The sequence below is a fragment of the Carcharodon carcharias genome, chromosome 25 (genome assembly GCF_017639515.1).
Source record: "Carcharodon carcharias isolate sCarCar2 chromosome 25, sCarCar2.pri, whole genome shotgun sequence".
Lineage (NCBI taxonomy): Eukaryota > Metazoa > Chordata > Chondrichthyes > Lamniformes > Lamnidae > Carcharodon > Carcharodon carcharias.
In genome coordinates, this window is record NC_054491.1 from 46,878,948 (window position 1) to 46,896,728 (window position 17,781).

Consider the following 17,781-nt stretch of genomic DNA (forward strand, 5'->3'; position numbering starts at 1 on the left):
GAATCAAAGGTTATCAGGGGTAGGTGGAAATGTGGAATTAGAAATACAAACAGATCAGCCATGATCTTATTGAATGGCAGAGCAGACATGAGGGGACCAACAGCCTGCACCTGCTCCTATTTCATATGTTCGTAATATTTTACTCTTGGTCAATATTTGTCCTTTTGTATAAGTGTTCTAAATCTAACCGAACTTTGATCACTATCACTAAAATGCTTTCCCACTGATACCCCTTCCAACTGCCCAGCTTCATTCCATTAAACCCAGTCCAGAGCTGCCCTTCTCTGTTTAGGCTTACCTCATACTGGCTTAAAAAAAGTTCTCTTGAACATATTTTAAGAATTCTGCTCCCTCTACACCTTTCACACTAATTCTATTCCAGTTAATATCAGAGTAATTGAAATCCCCTGCTAATTACTGCCCTATGGTTTTCGCGCTTCTCAGAGAGTTGCCTACATATTTGCTCCCCAGTTGTGTGATTGCCTTTTTTATTTCTCAATTCATAGGTTATACAGCACTGAAACAGGTCATTCTGCCCAACCAGTCAATGTCAGTGTTTATGTTTCATTCGGGCCTTCTCCCATCTTTTCTCATTTGACTCCATCACCGTAAACCTAACCTTAAGCCTGTCCTTCATATGCTGGTCTGACTTCCGCTTAAATGTATCTATGCTATTCACTTCAACCACTCCCTGTGGTAGGAAGTTCCACATTCTCACCACTCTTTGGGTAAAGAAGTTTCTTCTTTCTCGGTGACTTATCTTACATTGACGACTTCTAGTTATGCTCTTCCCCACAAGAAACATTCTCACCATATCCACTCTATCAAAACATTTCTTGATTTTAAAGATCTGTATGAGGTCACCCCTCATCCTTCTTTTTAAAAGAGAAAAAAAGACCAAGCCTTTCAACCCTTTCTTGATACGCATGCCCTCTAAAGGAGGCCGGAAGGTTTGTCGAGCTTGGGCTAGAGAGAACGAATCTCAGTGTACTCTCACAGTGAAAGTCAGTGTGGCGATTAGAAGTTTTTCAGCTGGGAAAGTCAAAGAAAACAGGCCATTGGGAGCAGAGAATAACTTTGGACTAGTTCTGGGAGAATTAAATGTTTATTTAATGGACAGTGTGTAGTATAATCAAAGCAGGAGATTGTCAATCATGCTAAATGTTAAATGGAAGAGTTTTTTTGCAGTTTGGAGTGCAAGGTACCAACTGAATGGAGTTTAGATAACGTTGCATTAGTTTGTTTGGTACAGTAAAAGGCTTAAAACTTGAAATCTTGTCAGTCACAGAAAATTCAAATGTATTTTTAAAAGCTATCTGTCTCCACAGGGATTTTCACAACTTCATTGAGGTGGTACAGCAAAAGTTCACCAGATTGGTCCCTGGAATGTCAGGCTGAGTAAATTAGGCCTATACTCTCTGAAGTTTAGAAGAATGACAGGTGATCGCATCGAAACAATGAAGATTCTGAAGGGAATTGACAGGGGAGACAATGAAAGGTTGTTTCCCCTGGCTGGAGAATCTAGAACATGGGATATGAAAATAAGGGGCCAATCATTTAGAACTGAGATGAGGAGGAATTTTTTTCACTCAAGAGAGTTATGAATATTTGTAATTCTCTACCCAGAGAACTGTGGCTGCTTTATGGTTGAATATATTTAAGGCTGAGAGAGATTTTTGATTTCTCTGGGAATTAAGGGTTATATGGAACAGGTACAAAAGTAAAGTTGAAGCTGAACATCAGCCATGATTGTATTAAATGGTGCAGCAGGCTCAAGGGGCTGTGTGGACTGCTCCTGCTCCTATTTCTTATGTTCTTCTGGCACCTTGGGGGAAAAGTACCATCCTGATCATGACTTAAACACCTGTCTGTTCCCCTATTTAATCCCCTACCATTATTGCTTCTCTAACCTTCCTGTCCCAACCCCAGCAGAGCTGAGCCACTCATGGTGCTGTGGACTTACGCTCCACTTCCCAGAGCAACTGAATACCAGGTGATCATGGCAAGAACTGGGATACCTGATTTACCACAAATCCTTCCGCAATAAAACTCAATCTGTGCATTGGATAAATCCCTCAACTGCAAGAATCCAAGAAAGCAGGACATCAGAAGTGTTGGAGATGAGTATGAAGACTGGAGGTAGCATACATTTGTGAATATGAATTTAATGCAGTACAGCCAACACACTGCATGTTACATCAGGCCTTAATTTACTATTACTTACTAAACCCATGGCAACATGCTCTAAACTTGAATAAAACTAAGGTATTCCAAACAAGACACTGAGAAGATTTTTCTTTACAATAACTGTCGCTTTCAGTTTGCTATTTTGAAGCAGTTTTGTAGACATCAAATACAAACCCACTGCTAGCGCCAGTCTCGCCCACCGCGGGAGCCCCTCCTTCGCCCACCGCGGGAGCCCCTCCCTCACCCACCGCGGGAGCCCCTCCTTACCCGCTGTGGGAGCCGACCATTGCACTTGAATGCTGGCAAGATCATTCAGCTCTTGGTTTGACTCGTTCAATCCTGCTTGGAAGAGTCGGATTTGTGGATAATGGGAAGCAACAGAGAGCTCTTCACTTGCATTAATAATCTAAAAGAGACAATAACTAGTTTATCATAAGAACATAACAATTTACAAATATACAAGGCTACAGGGCTTACTCAGTCTAAGCCATGAGCTTTCTTTTTTTCTACTCCTAGTCAAGAGACTCTCTTACCACATCATTTGGGCTGCACTGTTTCTCCAGTCCCACACATTAACTCTTGCAGTCCTGAACACTCTAATACTACATGGCCCTGCCCTAGTCACACTAGCTTTCTGCCCTTTTGGGGACGGTGCCTTTGGGTTGGAGAACTGTAGATTTTTCTCTATTATTTCAGAAAGGAGGAAAAGTGAAACTAAATAACTACAGGCCTATCAGTGACTTTGACAAGGTTCAGTATGAATTAGTAAAGGGTAGATCATGCCTGACAAATCTAGCTGAGTATTTTGAAGAAGTCACTAACATGATGCACAAGTTATTTTGTCCATATTGATTTTCAGAAAGAAACTGAGAAGTTTCTACATGGGAGAACATTATCAAAAGAAAAGAGACTGGAATTGGAGTAACTTGTGGCACAGGTCAGGAGATTGGAAATAGAAAATACGGATTAAAGAAGCGTTCTCTGATTGGTAGAATGTCACTAATGGTATTCCCAATGGATCTGTACTGGACCCTCAGTTTTTCCCCATATTTGTCATTGACTTGGCAGACAAGTAACAGATGGAATTTAATGTTTTTTATTAATCGTGGAATGTGGGTGTTGCTGGCTAGGCCAGCATTTATTGCCCATCCCTAGTTGCCGAGATGTTGGGGGTGAGCTGCCTTCTTGAATTAATGCAATCTCTGTGGTGTAGGTACACCCACAGTGCTGTTAGGAAAGGAGTTCCAGGATTTTGACCCAACAACATTGAAGGAACGGTGATATATTTCCAAGTCAGGACGGTGAGTGGCTTGTATAGGACATCCAAGTGGTGATGTTCCCATGTGTCTGCTGCCCTTGTCTCTCTAGACGGTAGTGGTCATGGGTTTGGAATATGCTGTCTAGTCAGCCTTGGTGAGTTCCTGCAGTGCATCTTGTAGATGGTAAACCCTGGTGCTACTGTGCGTCGGTAGTGGAGGGAATGAATGTTTGTGGAAGGGGTGCCAATCAAGAGGGCTGCTTTGTCCTGGATGGTGTCAAGCTTCTTCAGTGTTATTAGAGCTGCACATATCCAGGCAAGTGGAAACAGAATTCCATCACACTGCGGACCGTCTGCCTTGTAGATGGTGGGCAGCCTTTGGGGAGTCAGGTGGTGAGTTACTTGCCACAGGATTCCTAGAGCAGTATTTATATGGCTCGTCTGGTTCAGTTTCTGGTCAATTGTAACTCCCAGGGTGTTGATACTGGGGGATTCAGCGATGGTAATGCCATTGAATATCAAGGGGTGGTAATTTGATTCTCTCTTGTTGGAGATGGTCATTGCCTGGCATTTGTGCAGCATGAATGTTACTTGCTACTTGACAGCCCAAACCTGGATATTGTCCAGGCCTTGCTCCATTTGGACATGGACTGTTTCAATGTCTGAGGAGCTGCAAATAATGTTGAACATTGTGCAATCATCAGCGAACATCCCCACTTCTGACCTTATGATGGAAGGAAGGTCATTGGTGAAGCAGCTGAAGATGGTTGGGCCGAAGACACCTACTTGAGGAACTCCTGCAGTAACTCCTGGAGCTGAGATTATTGACCTCCAGCAACTACTACCATCTTCCTGTGTGCTAGGTATTGCTCCAACTAGCGGAGAGTTTTCTCCTTGATTCCCATTGACTCCAGTTTTGCTAGGGCTCCTTGATGCCACACTCGGTTAAATGCTACCTTGATGTCAAAGGCAGTCACTTTCACCTCAACAGAAAAATGTGAGGTGATGCATTTTGGCAGAAGGATAGGAAGAGGCAATGTAGTCTTACTGGCATAGTTGTAAAAAGTGTGCAGGAACAGAAGGACCTGTGGGTTCATGTGCACAATCTTTGAAGTTGACAGGGCATATTGAAAGTGTGGTTGGTAAAGAAAATGGGATCTTGGGCTTCATAAATAAAGTCATTCAGTAAAAAAGCAGGGAAGTTATGACGAACCTTTTTAAACCTCTGATTAGGCCACAACTAGAGTATTGTGCTCCGTTCTGGTCACCACACTTAGGAAGGACGTGAGGGTCCTTGAAAGGATGCAGAGGAGATTTACTAGAATGGTTCCAAGACTGGGGGGTTTTAGTTACAAGATTAGATGGAAAAGTCAGAGTGGTCCTCTTTAGAGCAAAGGAGACTGAGGGGAGATTTGATAGAGATGTACAAGATTTGACAGTTTGGATAAGATAGGCAAGGAAAAACTATTCCCATTAGCTGATCATACAAGCACTAGGGGAACACACATTGAAGGTTTTGGGCAAGAGATGCAATGGGGAATGTGAGGAATAACTTTTTAATGCAGCAAGTGGTAATGACTTGGAACTCGCTGCACATAAGGATGTGAAGCAGAATCAATGAATGATTTCAGAAGGAAAGTGGATGGGAATTTGAAGGAAGTAAAGGTGCAGGGTTATGGGAATCTAGGGGCAGGGGTGAAGCTGTCTGGATTGCTCCATGGAAATAAGAATATAAAAATTTAAAGAAATAGGACCTGGAGTAGGCCATGCGGCCTTTGAGTCTGATCTGCCATTCAATAAAATCATGGCTGATCCAAATGTGGCAATAAGACCATAATACACAGGAGCAGAAATTAGGGCATTCAGCCCATCGAGTCTGCTCTGCCATTCAATCGTGGCTGATAAGTTTTTCAACCCCATTCTCCCGCCTTCCCCTCGCAACCTTTGATCCCCTTACCAGTCAAGAACCTATCTATCTCAGTCTTAAATACACTCAATGACCTGGCTTCCACAGCCTTCTGTGGCAATGGATTCCATAGATTCACCACTCTCTGGCTAAAGAAGTTTCTCCTCATCTCTGTTCTAAAAGGTCTTCCCTTTACTCTGAGGCTGTGCCCTCGGGTCCTAGTCTCTCCTACTAATGGAAACATCTTCCCCACGTCCACTCTATCCAGGAATTAACTCCACTTTCCTGCCAGCCACCACTATGACCCTAGATTCCCTTATCAATCAAAAATCTGCCTAACTCAGCTTTGAATATATTCAATGATCCAGTCACCACTGCTTGCTGGGGAAGAGAATTCCAAACACTGTTGATCCTCAGAAAAGAAATTCCTCCTCATCTGTCTTAAATGGGAGACCCCTTATTTTGAAACTGTGCCCACTTGTTCTAGATTTCCACATGAGGGGAAACATCCTCTCAACATCTACCCTATCAAGTCCCCTCAGAATTTTATATGTTTCAATAAGACCACCTCTCATTCTTCTAAACTCCAATGAGTATAGGCCTAACTTGCTCAACCATTCCTCTTAAGAGAAACCCCATCCCAGGAACCAGTCTTCCCTGAATTGCTTCCAATGCAAGTTTGCCCCCCCTTACGTAAGGTGGCCAAAACTGTATACAGTACTCCAGGTGTGGTCTCATCTACAGTTGTGACAAGACTTTTATACTATCCACCTTGCAATAAAGGCCAAATTCCATTTGCCTTCCTCATTACTTACTGTACCTGCATGCTAACTGTTGTGATTCATCCACAAGGACACCCAGATGCCTCTGTGCTGCAGCATTCTGCAGTCTCTCTCCAGTTAAATAATATTCTGCTTTTATATTCTTCCTACCAAGGTGTACAGCCTCACATTTTCTCACGTTATTTTCCACCTACCAAATTTTTGCCCACTCACTTAACCTATCCATATCCCTCTGAAATCTTTGTTTCCTCACATACTTTCCTACCTATCTTTGAATTGTAGCCAGATTTTCTGACAATATAGCATTCATTAAAATAGATTTGTAAATAGTTGAAGCCCAGCACTGATCCCTGTGGCACCCCACAAGTTAGTTCGCCAACCTGAAAATGGCCCATTTATCCCGACTCTGTTTCCTGATAGTTAGACATGCTAATGCATTACCCCCAGAACCACGAGCTCTCGTCTTTGATAGTAACCTTTCATGTGGCACTTCATCAAAAACCTTTTGAAAATCCAAATACACTACATCTAACGGTTCCCCTTTATCCACCCTGCTTGTTACATCCTCAAAGGAACTCCAATAAAATCTGTCAAACATCATTTCCCTTTACAAAACCATGTTGACTCTGTCTGATTTATTATAATTTTCTAAATGTCCTGCTGCTAGTTTCTTAATAATGGATTCTAGCATTTTTTCAATGACAGATGCTAGGCTAACTGGCCTATAGTTTCCTGTTTTCTATCTTCCTCTCTTGAACAGAAGTGTTACATTTGTATCTTTCCAATCGGCTGGGACATTTGAGAATCTAGGGAATTTTGGAAGATTATAACCAATCCACCCACTATCTCTGCACCCACTTCTCTTAAGATCCTAGGATATAGACGATCAGGTCCAGATGACTTGTCAGCCTTAATTCCCTTTAGTATTCCCATTATTTTTCTCTAGAGATAGTGAATGTTTGAAGGTCCTCCCTCCCTTATGCCTCTTGATTTTCTACTACTCTTGGCATGTTTTTTTTGTGTCTTTTACTGTGAAGAGAGATGCAAAATATTAGTTCAAAGCCTCTGCCGATACTTGTTTCCCATTAATTGCCCAGTCTCATCCTCTAAAGGACAAATGTTCACTTTAGCTACTCTTTTCCTTTTTATATACTTCTAGGAGTTTGGCCTCTGTAGTCCTGCCTTTAATACTGCAATGATTTTAAGCATTTTATTCAATGTCTTCTATAAGCATGTACCATATTCAGTCTGCTAATTGTTTTCTCTACATATACATATGATTTTTGAGACATTGGTTCATTATCTTTTAGGTTTTGAACTGATTTGAAGTAATTTTTCAGATTGAGTAGTTTAAATAAATTATGAAATGATGAGACTTTTCTTGGGTGGCCATGACATTCAGCTAGTTATGTAAATTGTTTAAATATTTCTTGGGCTTGTTACCTCAGATCATCACATAAAATTTGACACTTTTCAGTCCTTAACCCATTACAGGGATCAATATTTTTAAAGTTGCATGGGTTGTGCAATGACCATCCTGGAGCCTAGGGAAGACACATTCAGCGGTTCCTATAGAGGCTTCCACACATGTTTTTGTAGATGCATCTAATCATGTCACTCCAAGAGAATCGATAGTAGTGTCTGGGCTTTACATTCCCAAGTTGGGGGCTGAAAATTCAATATGGTTCAGCAGGGGAGGGAGGGGGCCACTCTGTCCAACATGTAGAACTAGCAGCAGCAGCTTATGCAACTACATACAGGATAACTTGTTTTAATCAGGATAAATGGGTAGTGCCACATTCACTCTGTGGTTCATTGTGCCCAGTGCAAAGCAGAAAAGCATCCAAAGCCCTTGTGCAACAGATGTGGTGGCATTTAATGCTTCATCGTGAATTAATAACCCACCTCACAAGTGCCAGTATAACTCTGGATCAAGAGTTAAAAAGCCCTCCAACCAATTCCCAGCACTCATGGCCCCTGAAGAGCTTTGCAGGCGTATTTTACATCGACACATTTCAGAGGACTCAGAAGGGTAACTATTATATCTTGTCCTCTTTTGTTTCCCTAAATGGGTTAAGGTTATCCTCTTGAGTCAAGCCTCTGCTACACAACCTCAAAGGTATTCAGCATCTTTTCACTGGCTGGGAACAATTGAGTCCAATCAATAGACTCATTTCACTGGTCAGGTCATGAAGGAAATATTGAAGCTCCTAGGAATTAAACAACAATTTCACATTGTATATAATTCTCCAGTGTCTGGGATGACCAAGTGTATGAACTATACTCTTAAACAGGGAATTAAAGCCATGTAAGAGGCTGGGAAGAACTGGGATGATGACTGTCATTCGCATTGACAGCAATTTGAGGTACACTGCCCCCCCACGTCTACTTCGGCAATGGGACACACACTGTTTGGAGGTCATGACAAGGTGCTGCTTTGGTTTGGAAGTTCCCTCTCCAGAACTCAACACCAGCACATAACTGTTGACACATACATGGAGCAATTACACATTCAATTACAACAGCTGTACCTCAGTTCCACCTCATCCATTGTCACAGTAAGTACCAGACAAGTTGTGTTAGGGGTCTTAAAGTGAGGAACAAGGAGATGGTAAGGTTAAACAGGGTCACAGAAAAATGGCCAAAGAGATTCATAGGACACAGTCAGGTGATTGCTGGGTAACTCGAGTTTGTGCACCTTGGAACCCGGAGCAGCTTGTTCCTCAATGTCCTGTTTACTATAAGTAGAGCCTTAATATTTTTACTTACATTGTATCTGTAATAAACATATACTTTGGAACAAATTTCCTTTATTCTCTGGATATCAATGACAGAATCTACTATAATTACCCACACATTTACAAATATAGCGAAAAGCTGAAGCCCCAGAACAGATTCCTATGGGACACCATTTGTCACATCCTGCAATTTCAAGTACCGATTCATTATTCCTACTCTCTTTTTCCTACCAACAAAACAACTCATTACTCAAGCCATGAGGTTCCTTCAATTCCATGCATTCTCATTTATGTTAAAAGTCTCTCATGCAGGGGCAAGAGAGAAGGGACAGAGAGGGGAAGGGGTGTGCGAGTTGGAGAAGAGTGAGAAATATAGGAATGGAAATATGCTTCAAAGTGGAAGTGCTTTCCGCATAGGGAACATACTACCGGGTGTGATGACAGCGGACAGCATTTCCAATGTCATCCCACCAGATTTGAATTATACACTATGCGGGTGGAGTCAAAAGTCGGAAATCTGTCCATGACATGTAAATGTGAATTACAGTAACTAAGGTTGTTAATGACCCAACTGAGTGCCATAACACGCTCTGAAGGCAATAATATGCCCTCACATCACACCATGTGGGGAATACGTTTTTTCATGGGTCAGCTTGTGAGGCGGGTTTAAAATCTGCAGCTGAGACCAGAGTCTCAGCTTAGCAGTTCATTCATCACTGACTGCAGGGAGTACTCATTTAAATGAGCAGACTATCTCTCTGTTGTCAATTGAGGTAGAGGCCTTTACTGTGCTGCTGAGTGCTCTGCTAACTGCTGGATTTTGTTCCTACCTATCTCCTAAGGATATAAAGTCTCTGAGACAAATAGGCATGATGGTCTCTGTGGGAGGAGGACGGCAAGAGGAAGTAGGGCATACTGGGAGGTCCAGGAAGGGTTCAGAATAGCGCCAGACCCAGGGGGTCAAGAGGCATTCAGAGACCCACAGCAGAGGTGCAGGTGGTCTTATGCAGTCCCGACAGTAGAGATTCAGCTATCTGCAATTGAAATAACTCAATACAGGAAAGGTCACAGGCTATCAAGACCTTCTGTCACATTACTCTGTGACATGTTCGCAAGGGAGATCCCTTCCAACTGCACCCGAAGCCTGTTGCTTTGAAGGTGACTGTTGTATTCAACTTCTCCGTGACAGGCTCCTTCCAGGCAGCCTGTGGAAACCTCAGTGGCATCACACAACCTGTTGCACACCACTACATAATGGTCTTCCTTCACTGATGCAATGTTCCAAAGGGCAGGGAATTACATCTCCTTCACACAGGATGTCCAGAATCAACTGGATAGAGCCCGAGGATTCATGGCGATTGTAGGTTTCCCCAGGATGCAGAAAGCCATTGATTGTATGCACGCCACATAAAGGCTCCTGCTGGATAGCCCTGCACCTTCATCAACAGAAAGGGCTTCCACTCGCTGAACATCCAGTTGGTCTGCAATCATCATCAGCCAATCAACCAGGTATGTGCCGGGTACCCAGGCAGCAGCCACGGCTCCTACATCCTTCACAACTCACAGGTGCCAGATCTGTTCAGCAGCCCCGATTCTCTGGATGGATGGCTCATAGGTGACGAGGGGTATCCATTAAAGAGATGGCTCTTGACGCCTGTGAGGGTGCCCAGAACGGAGGCAGCAAGGAGGTACAATGAGAGCCACGCAAGCACCAGGGCCAAGGTCGAGCAGACCATTGGTCTCTTAAGATGAGATTCAGATACTTGGAAGATCTGGAGGGGCATTGCAGTTCTCCCCCTCATGTGTATCCCTAATGGTCATGGTTTGCTGTGCATTCCATAACCTCGCAATCCAAAGAGGAGATGCCCTGCAGGATGAGGGCATGCCAGATAGGGGCCAATACTTAGAAGATGAGGGCGATGATGGGGTCAGGGAACACAGTAATGCTCATGTTGAAGGCCCTGGCCATGGTCACATGGATAGCCATGACACCAGGAATGCCTTAATACCTCAGAAATTTCTATAGCCTGTGATGCCACTGGATCATAAATGCTTAGGGGCCATCTGGACGGTCCTTTGCTCGTGTTATGAGCGCATCCTCCAGTCGTCTCCACACTCAGTCCATTGTCCTACATGGACACACTATTCCTCCCACCCACCCTCAAAATTTTCAATCTTCCCTCAACCTCCAGATACTACTGATACAGCCACAGCACATAATTAAAACTTCAGCATGAGGGTATGTGACATGTGTTTAATTACAGGCGTTAAAGGATTACAAACAAGAAATCAGCATCTTACCCATGTGCCCCTCTTTGTGGGCAATGTCGATATTTAGTTATGTGTTGACAGGTACTCCAGTGCACTGCTCACCCATTGCTTGTGGCTACACTGGAGAGGGGAGGCTGATCTGCCACTTCCCTTGCCCTGGATGACTTCAGCGGTCATCCTGTAAGGATGTGGCCTTGAGCGGCCTGCCACTTCAGAAGACTCCTGCTGAGACATATGAGATACTTCAGTTGCCATGGCAATACTCGAGGACTGTGTCAATGGCGGTGGACAAAGGTGGTGCTGCCCTCATCAGAAGTGCCGAGAGCAGCTTCCAGATGGACACAGCTGCTGCTCATCCACCAACACAAGGACTGCCTGGTTCTCCCTGTTAACCGATGAGGAATCAGCAGCTGGGTCCAAGCTCCCAGCTCCCCTGTCGCCCAGAGTCTGTGCCCTTGAGCTCAGAGCCAAGGCGATGGTGCACAGATTGGGGCACATCCAGATGATTGAATGGGTCACTGCAGTGCACATGGCCTGGATAGAGCACGCAAACCCTCTGGTATATCCTCCAAATCTTCACACATCTCTCGGAGGACATCCACATCTGCAGCCTTACGAATGACTCCAGAGGCTCAATATGCGACTCACAATCAGTCTCTGGATCAACCCGGACACTCCTCCGACAGCTCGAAGCCTGCTGAACCAAATTCTCCGATAGCTGCACATACAAATGTGAAGTGCCCTCACCAGTGTGTACATGGCTCCCGAGCAATGCACTAACCCCTGCCAAAGTGATCATGGGTTTGGAAGGTGGTATCTAATGAGCCTTGGTGAGTTTTTGCAGTGCATCTTGTAGATGGTACATACTGCTGCCACTGTGTGTCAGTGGTGTAGGGAGTGAATGTTTGTGGATGGAGTCAGTCAAGAGGGCTGTTTTGTCCTGGATGGTGTCAAACCTTGAGTGTTGTTGCAGCTGCACGCACGCAGGCAAGTGGAGACTATTCCATCACACTCCTGACTTGTGCCTTGTGGATAGACAGGCTTTGGGGAGTCAAGAGGTGAATTACTTGCCACAGGATTCCTCGCCTCTGACCTGCTCTTGTAGCCGCAGTATTTATATGGCTTGTCTAATTTAGTTTCTGGTCAATGGTAACCACCCCCACCAAAGATATTGATAGTGGGGGATTCAGTGATGGTAATGCCATTTAACGTCAAGGTGTGATGGTTAGATTCTCTCTTGTTAGAAATGGTCATTGTCTGACACTTGGGTGGCATGAATGTTACTTGCCATTAGTCAGCCCAAGCCTAGATATTGTCCAGATCTTGCTGCATTTGGACATGGAATGCTTCAGTATCTGAGGAGTTGCAAATGGTGCTGAACCTTGGGCAATCATCCCCACTTCTGACCTTATGATGGAATGAAGGTCATTGTTAAAGCAGCTGAAGATGGTTGGGCCTAGGACACTACCCTGAGGAACTCCTGCAATGATATCCTGGAACTAAGGTGATTGATCTCCAAGAACCACAAGCATCTTCCTTTGTGTTAGGTGTGACTCCAACCAGCTGAGAGTTATCCCCCTTCCCACTGACTCCAGTTTTGCTAGGGCTCCTTGATGCTACACTCGGTCAAATGCTGCCTTGATGTATGCAGGCATTCTCACTTCACCTCTGGAGTTCAGCTCTTCTGTCCATTTAGAACCAAGTCTGTAATGAGGTCAGGAGCTGAACTTAGTTCTGGCAGAGGCAGGGAGGCGGCAGGGTCCCGGTACATCACCATCCCACCTAATTACATGGCTTTCTAGCCGTCAAGCCCACCATCAGAGACAGCAGGTGATTCTGCCCATTTTGTCTAATTCTGGACACATTTTAGGAAGGATGTGAAGGCTTTGGAAAGAATACAATGAGATTTACTGGAATGTTTCTAAGAATGAGCCATTACCAGAAGGCACTGATTTAAAATGATTGGCAGAAGAGTCAGGGGTGACATGATTCTACACAATTGGTTAGGATTTGGAATGTACTGTCTGGCGGGATGACAGAAACAGATTCAAGTGTAGTCTTCAAAATGGAATTGGATAAATACTTGCAGGGGAAAAGGTTTCAGCAATGTGTGGATAGACCAGAGGAGTGGGACTAACTCTTCAAAACAGCCAGTGCAAACTCAATAGACAAAACATCCTCCTTCTGCCCAGTACTATTTTATGATTCTGTGAAGTGGGGCAATGGTAGCTGCAACCACTGGCTTCTGAAGTACAACTAGCAGAAACATGGCTTTTCTAACTGCCAGTGGCGAGTTTGCAGACAGGAAAAGCCCTGTGATACATGCTCCAGGATAAGGAATGCTATGGGGATCTCAGTTAGCCGGAAAGGATGTAAGGAACAGGTCTGCATAGATTTTATGCTACACAGAGCTATCTATATTGGGAGAAGAATCACTTTGCTTCCTATCAATAGCTATCATGCATCCCCAAAATCCTCACTAGATGACGTATTTCTGTCTTTTTCTTGACAACAGCACAAAAGTTTCTCCAAACAACTCCAACACAACAGAAAAATTATTTACCTGTGACACTGTCATCTCCATATTGCTTTGCCCGCCACATAGCCAGACATCTCCAAAGTAAACATCTTTTAGAACAATTCTGTCCACCCCTTTGACATATTTCTGCTCTGCAATAATCAAAAATGGACCACCTGGGCCAACAGGATCAAGGGAAACTTTCCAGACACCAGTGACACCAAGAGCTAGACCTGAAAAATAAAAGAGAAATACAACTGAAGAGCCAGAACTAATTCGAGGAGTGTACACACAAAATAGCATGAGCCTCCCATTATATTTAATACCTGCCAAAATGAAATCCCTTGTAAGTAAGAAACCTCAGGAAGATAACAACAACTTGCATTTAACATAGCAAAATATCCCAAGGCACTTCACAGGAGCATTATCAAACAACATTTGACACCAAGCCACAAAGAAATATTAGGACAGATTACCAAAAGCCAGGTCAAATGGGGAGGTTTTAAGGAACGTTTTAAATGAACGAGAGGTAGAGAGGCAGAGGTGTAGGGGGGAATTCCAGAGCTTAGAGCGCAGGCAGTTGAAGGCACAGCCTCCAAGGGTGGAATGATTAAAATCAGGAATGAGCAAGGGGCATAGTGGAGGAGAGCAACAATCAGAGAGTTGTAGGGATGGAGGGGGAGGGGCAAGGCCAAGGAGGGATTTGAAAACAAGATGAGAACTTTAATTCAAGACATTGCTGTACTGGGAGCCAATCTAGGTCAGCAAGCACAGGCATAATGATAAGTGAACCAACTTGGTGCCAGTCAGGCTTTGGGCATCAGAGCTTGGGATGTGTTCAAGTTTATGGAGGACGGAAGATGAAGGCCAGCTAGGAAACCAATGGAATAGTCAAGTCTAATGATAACAAAGGCAGAATGAGAGTTTCAGAAAATGGGCGGATAGAGGGGCAGATTTGGGTGACATTACAGAGGTGAAAATAAACAGCGCTGGTGACACAGCAGATGTGTGGTCGGAGGCTCATCTCAAAGTCAAGTACCATACCATGAATGTGAACAGCTGGTTCAGCATCCAACAGTGACTAGAGAAAGGGACAGAAGTATTAACTCAGCAAGAACCAAAGACATTGCTTCGGTCTCCCTAATATACAAGTGGAGGAAATTTCTGCTCACCCAGTACTATCAGACAAGAGCATGGCAAGTTAGAGACAGGGGAGGATTCGAGAAGTGTGTTGGTGAGGTAGAGCCTGGGTGTCGCCAGTGTACATGTGGAACCTGAAGTTGTGTTTTCAGATGAAGCCAATGAGTAGCAGCATATGGTAGCCAAGGACAGTTCCTTGCTATTGGACTCCAGAGGAAGAAAGAAAACCATTTCAGGTGACTCTCTGGCTATGATGAGATGGAAAGAATTGCAGTTGCAGCCAGTCGACGACAGAGAAGAGGTGCTGGAGGAGGATGGTATGATCAACCATGTCGAAGACTACAAACAGGTTGAAAAGACTGAGGAGTAATAGCTTACCAACTGTACTGTCACTGTGGCAAGGGTGGAAACCTGATTAAAAGGATCTAAACAAAGTTGCAGGCAGGATGGGCATTGTACTAAAGGAGCCCCAGGACACGCAGCAGCCACAGAAGCCCTGGAGGAGAGATAATGGACTGGGCAAGTGGTGATAGGTATAGCCAGGCTTCATTAAGGGGCAGGGGGTGGGGGGGGGGGGGGGGGGGGGGGGGGGGGGGGGGGGCAGGCGGCTGTGGCATTATCAGTGCAATCATCCTGACTAAGTTCTTTAATGGTAAGGGCATTTTTCTCAGGCAGACATTGTGAAGGGAGATGCAGACAGGGGTGGTAAAAGTTGGTTCACTGGCAGAACCCACAGTGTGAACAGTGAGTGGGATGGGGAGGGGGTAGCAAAGATTAGTCCTCAGCTGGAGCACTGCATGGGAAGGTTGGTGGGTGAGTAGGATGGGGCAGTTGGAGTTGCTGTCCATATGGAGGCAGTGACAGTGTCTCAATGGGCAATACAGAGGATAGTTGTAGACTTATCTCAGATGGTCAAACTTGGGACAGTAGGAAGGTCAAAGACTGCTGAAGAATTGAAGTACACATTTGGCAAGGCAGGATGGGAGAAATGAAAGAAGCCTTGGTGACTGGACAGAGGGGTCCCTGAGGGGTAAAGGGAAAGGCTCTTCAGTATTGGGTATTGCTTGTAGTCCCAGCATTGGCTCCTGGTGGCGTTTCTGGGACTTCAGAGCTGCCGGCCAATTAGGTTGGCTGGCCTCTCTCTAAGGTGGGACTTCCTCCCAAGAAAGGGGCAAAGTCTTGCCTTAAAGCAATCAACACTGTTTCCAGCCTTAAGTTGTTGCAGGACAGCCATCGGGATCACGGGCGGGCTCCCCACAGGAGGGCGGGGACCATGGTGCCCGTAAAATCCAACCCTGGGGAAAAAAACAGTTGGAGAGAGGGGACTTTGGTGGGGGCAGGAGAGGGTGTTAGAGAAGAAAAGGTGGCAATGGATAGCCAAAGATAGATTTACCCAGCAAAAGAACTCCCTCAGGAGCTGCCAGCTCAGGAGCCATTTTAAACTATGATAGCCAGCCCATCAATGTGGCCACTCATCATAATCTGCCTGGAAAACCATCATCATTCTGGGCACAGCATTCCCTATTGTCCTGGAGATGCCCCATTGTCCAGAGAACAGCCCCGATACTCCCCATTGCCCTGGGCACAACACGGGTATTCCCATCCAGCTGGGTTTATAGTATCACAGCTTCTCTCTCTTTATTCCCCCACCACCCTATCACACCCCCCACTCCCCGCCCCCCACCAAAACTTGTGTTTGCACTACAGCTTTTCTCTGTTTCTTTCATAGTTCTATTGTAATTTCTATCTATCTATCCTCTTCCCAGCAGATCTTTTCTGGTTCTCTTTCTTCCTTCTCTACTTATTACAATAGTCTTTGTGAGCTGGGTGAAGCTCAATCCTTTGGTGGGGGCTGAAGAAGTGAGTTCCTAATCCTGCAGGCTGGAGATGAGGGTGTGTATTCTGGTGACCAGTGGAAGTGAGGGTAATACAGCAGGACTGAGGGGGCAGGAAGGCAGGGGATGCTTAGAGTTCCAACGCCCCACAGGCTTGAAACATTTTTTCCCCTCTCGCTCCTGCAGCCACGACTTCTACTGCCCACATCTCCGTGTCTGTGTGCAGTAGCATACGGCACTTGCATTCTACTGCCCACATCTCCGTGTCTGTGTGCAGTAGCATATGGCACTTGCATCCCCATAGATATTTTCTTCTACCAGCTTCTCATATTCTCTGTGCAAAGAACTTTATTGTCCAAACACTGGCTGTTCACCCAATGCTCCTAATGCCCATCTCAAATGTGTCTGCACATTGTTTCGTTGGATTGTTTTCAATATTCAATTGCCATTTAATCTCACCTACATATTACTGACCTTCCTTTTCCTTCCCAACCCATTTTCCCCGCTTCTGTGCTTGCTTAAAACCTGTTACATCCCTAACTTTTGCCCGTTCTGTTAAAGATCATCACCTTGAAATGTTGATTCTGTTTCTCTCCACACATGCTGCCAGACCTGCTGTGTTTCCAGCAATTTGAGTTTATTTCGGATTTCCAGTATCCATTATATTTTTTTTTGAAAAGAGAGAGATGTTGCTGAAGCTTTTTGTCTTGCACTGATCAGGGTAAACACAACAATGCCAAATTTCAAACAATCACACCAGTTTATACTACAGGAGAAAAGTGTGCTGACTGATTGGTGAATCAACACTGACTGGCCAAGGGGTTGCCACGGAGAAAAAAAGGGAACACAGGCTCCCCAAGCTCCTAGGTATTCAAAAAAATTGCAAGATTTGAATATATTCCTTTTGTTTGCAGAGAACAGGTCCGTGCGACTGAATGTATGTCACTTCTAGCAAGAGTAAATGAACCACATTATGAGCTTGACTGATTTTAGTTCTTCTTATACGGTCGCTTGGGATCGAGGATGACTTGCTTCCATTCTGGGTTGATGCATGATCTGCAGATTCTGCAACATGTGGGGCAGGTGGTGCCTGAAGGGTTGGGTAGATGAGCTGTTTGGAGGTTTGTGCACTCCCCCTGCATGTTA

At 44.7% G+C, this 17,781-nt stretch overlaps 1 protein-coding gene across 1 annotated transcript in view; it reads right to left on the reverse strand.

Moving 5' to 3' along the window:
• siae (sialic acid acetylesterase) overlaps positions 1-17,781 on the reverse strand; it is a 63,237-nt gene that overhangs the window by 32,800 nt on the left and 12,656 nt on the right. Inside the window, exons 3-4 of the mRNA XM_041174558.1 lie at positions 13,706-13,893; positions 2,455-2,593 (exon numbers count right to left, since the gene is read on the reverse strand). Coding sequence (XP_041030492.1) covers positions 2,455-2,593; positions 13,706-13,893 — 327 coding nt within the window. The remainder of the gene's footprint in view (positions 1-2,454; positions 2,594-13,705; positions 13,894-17,781) is intronic.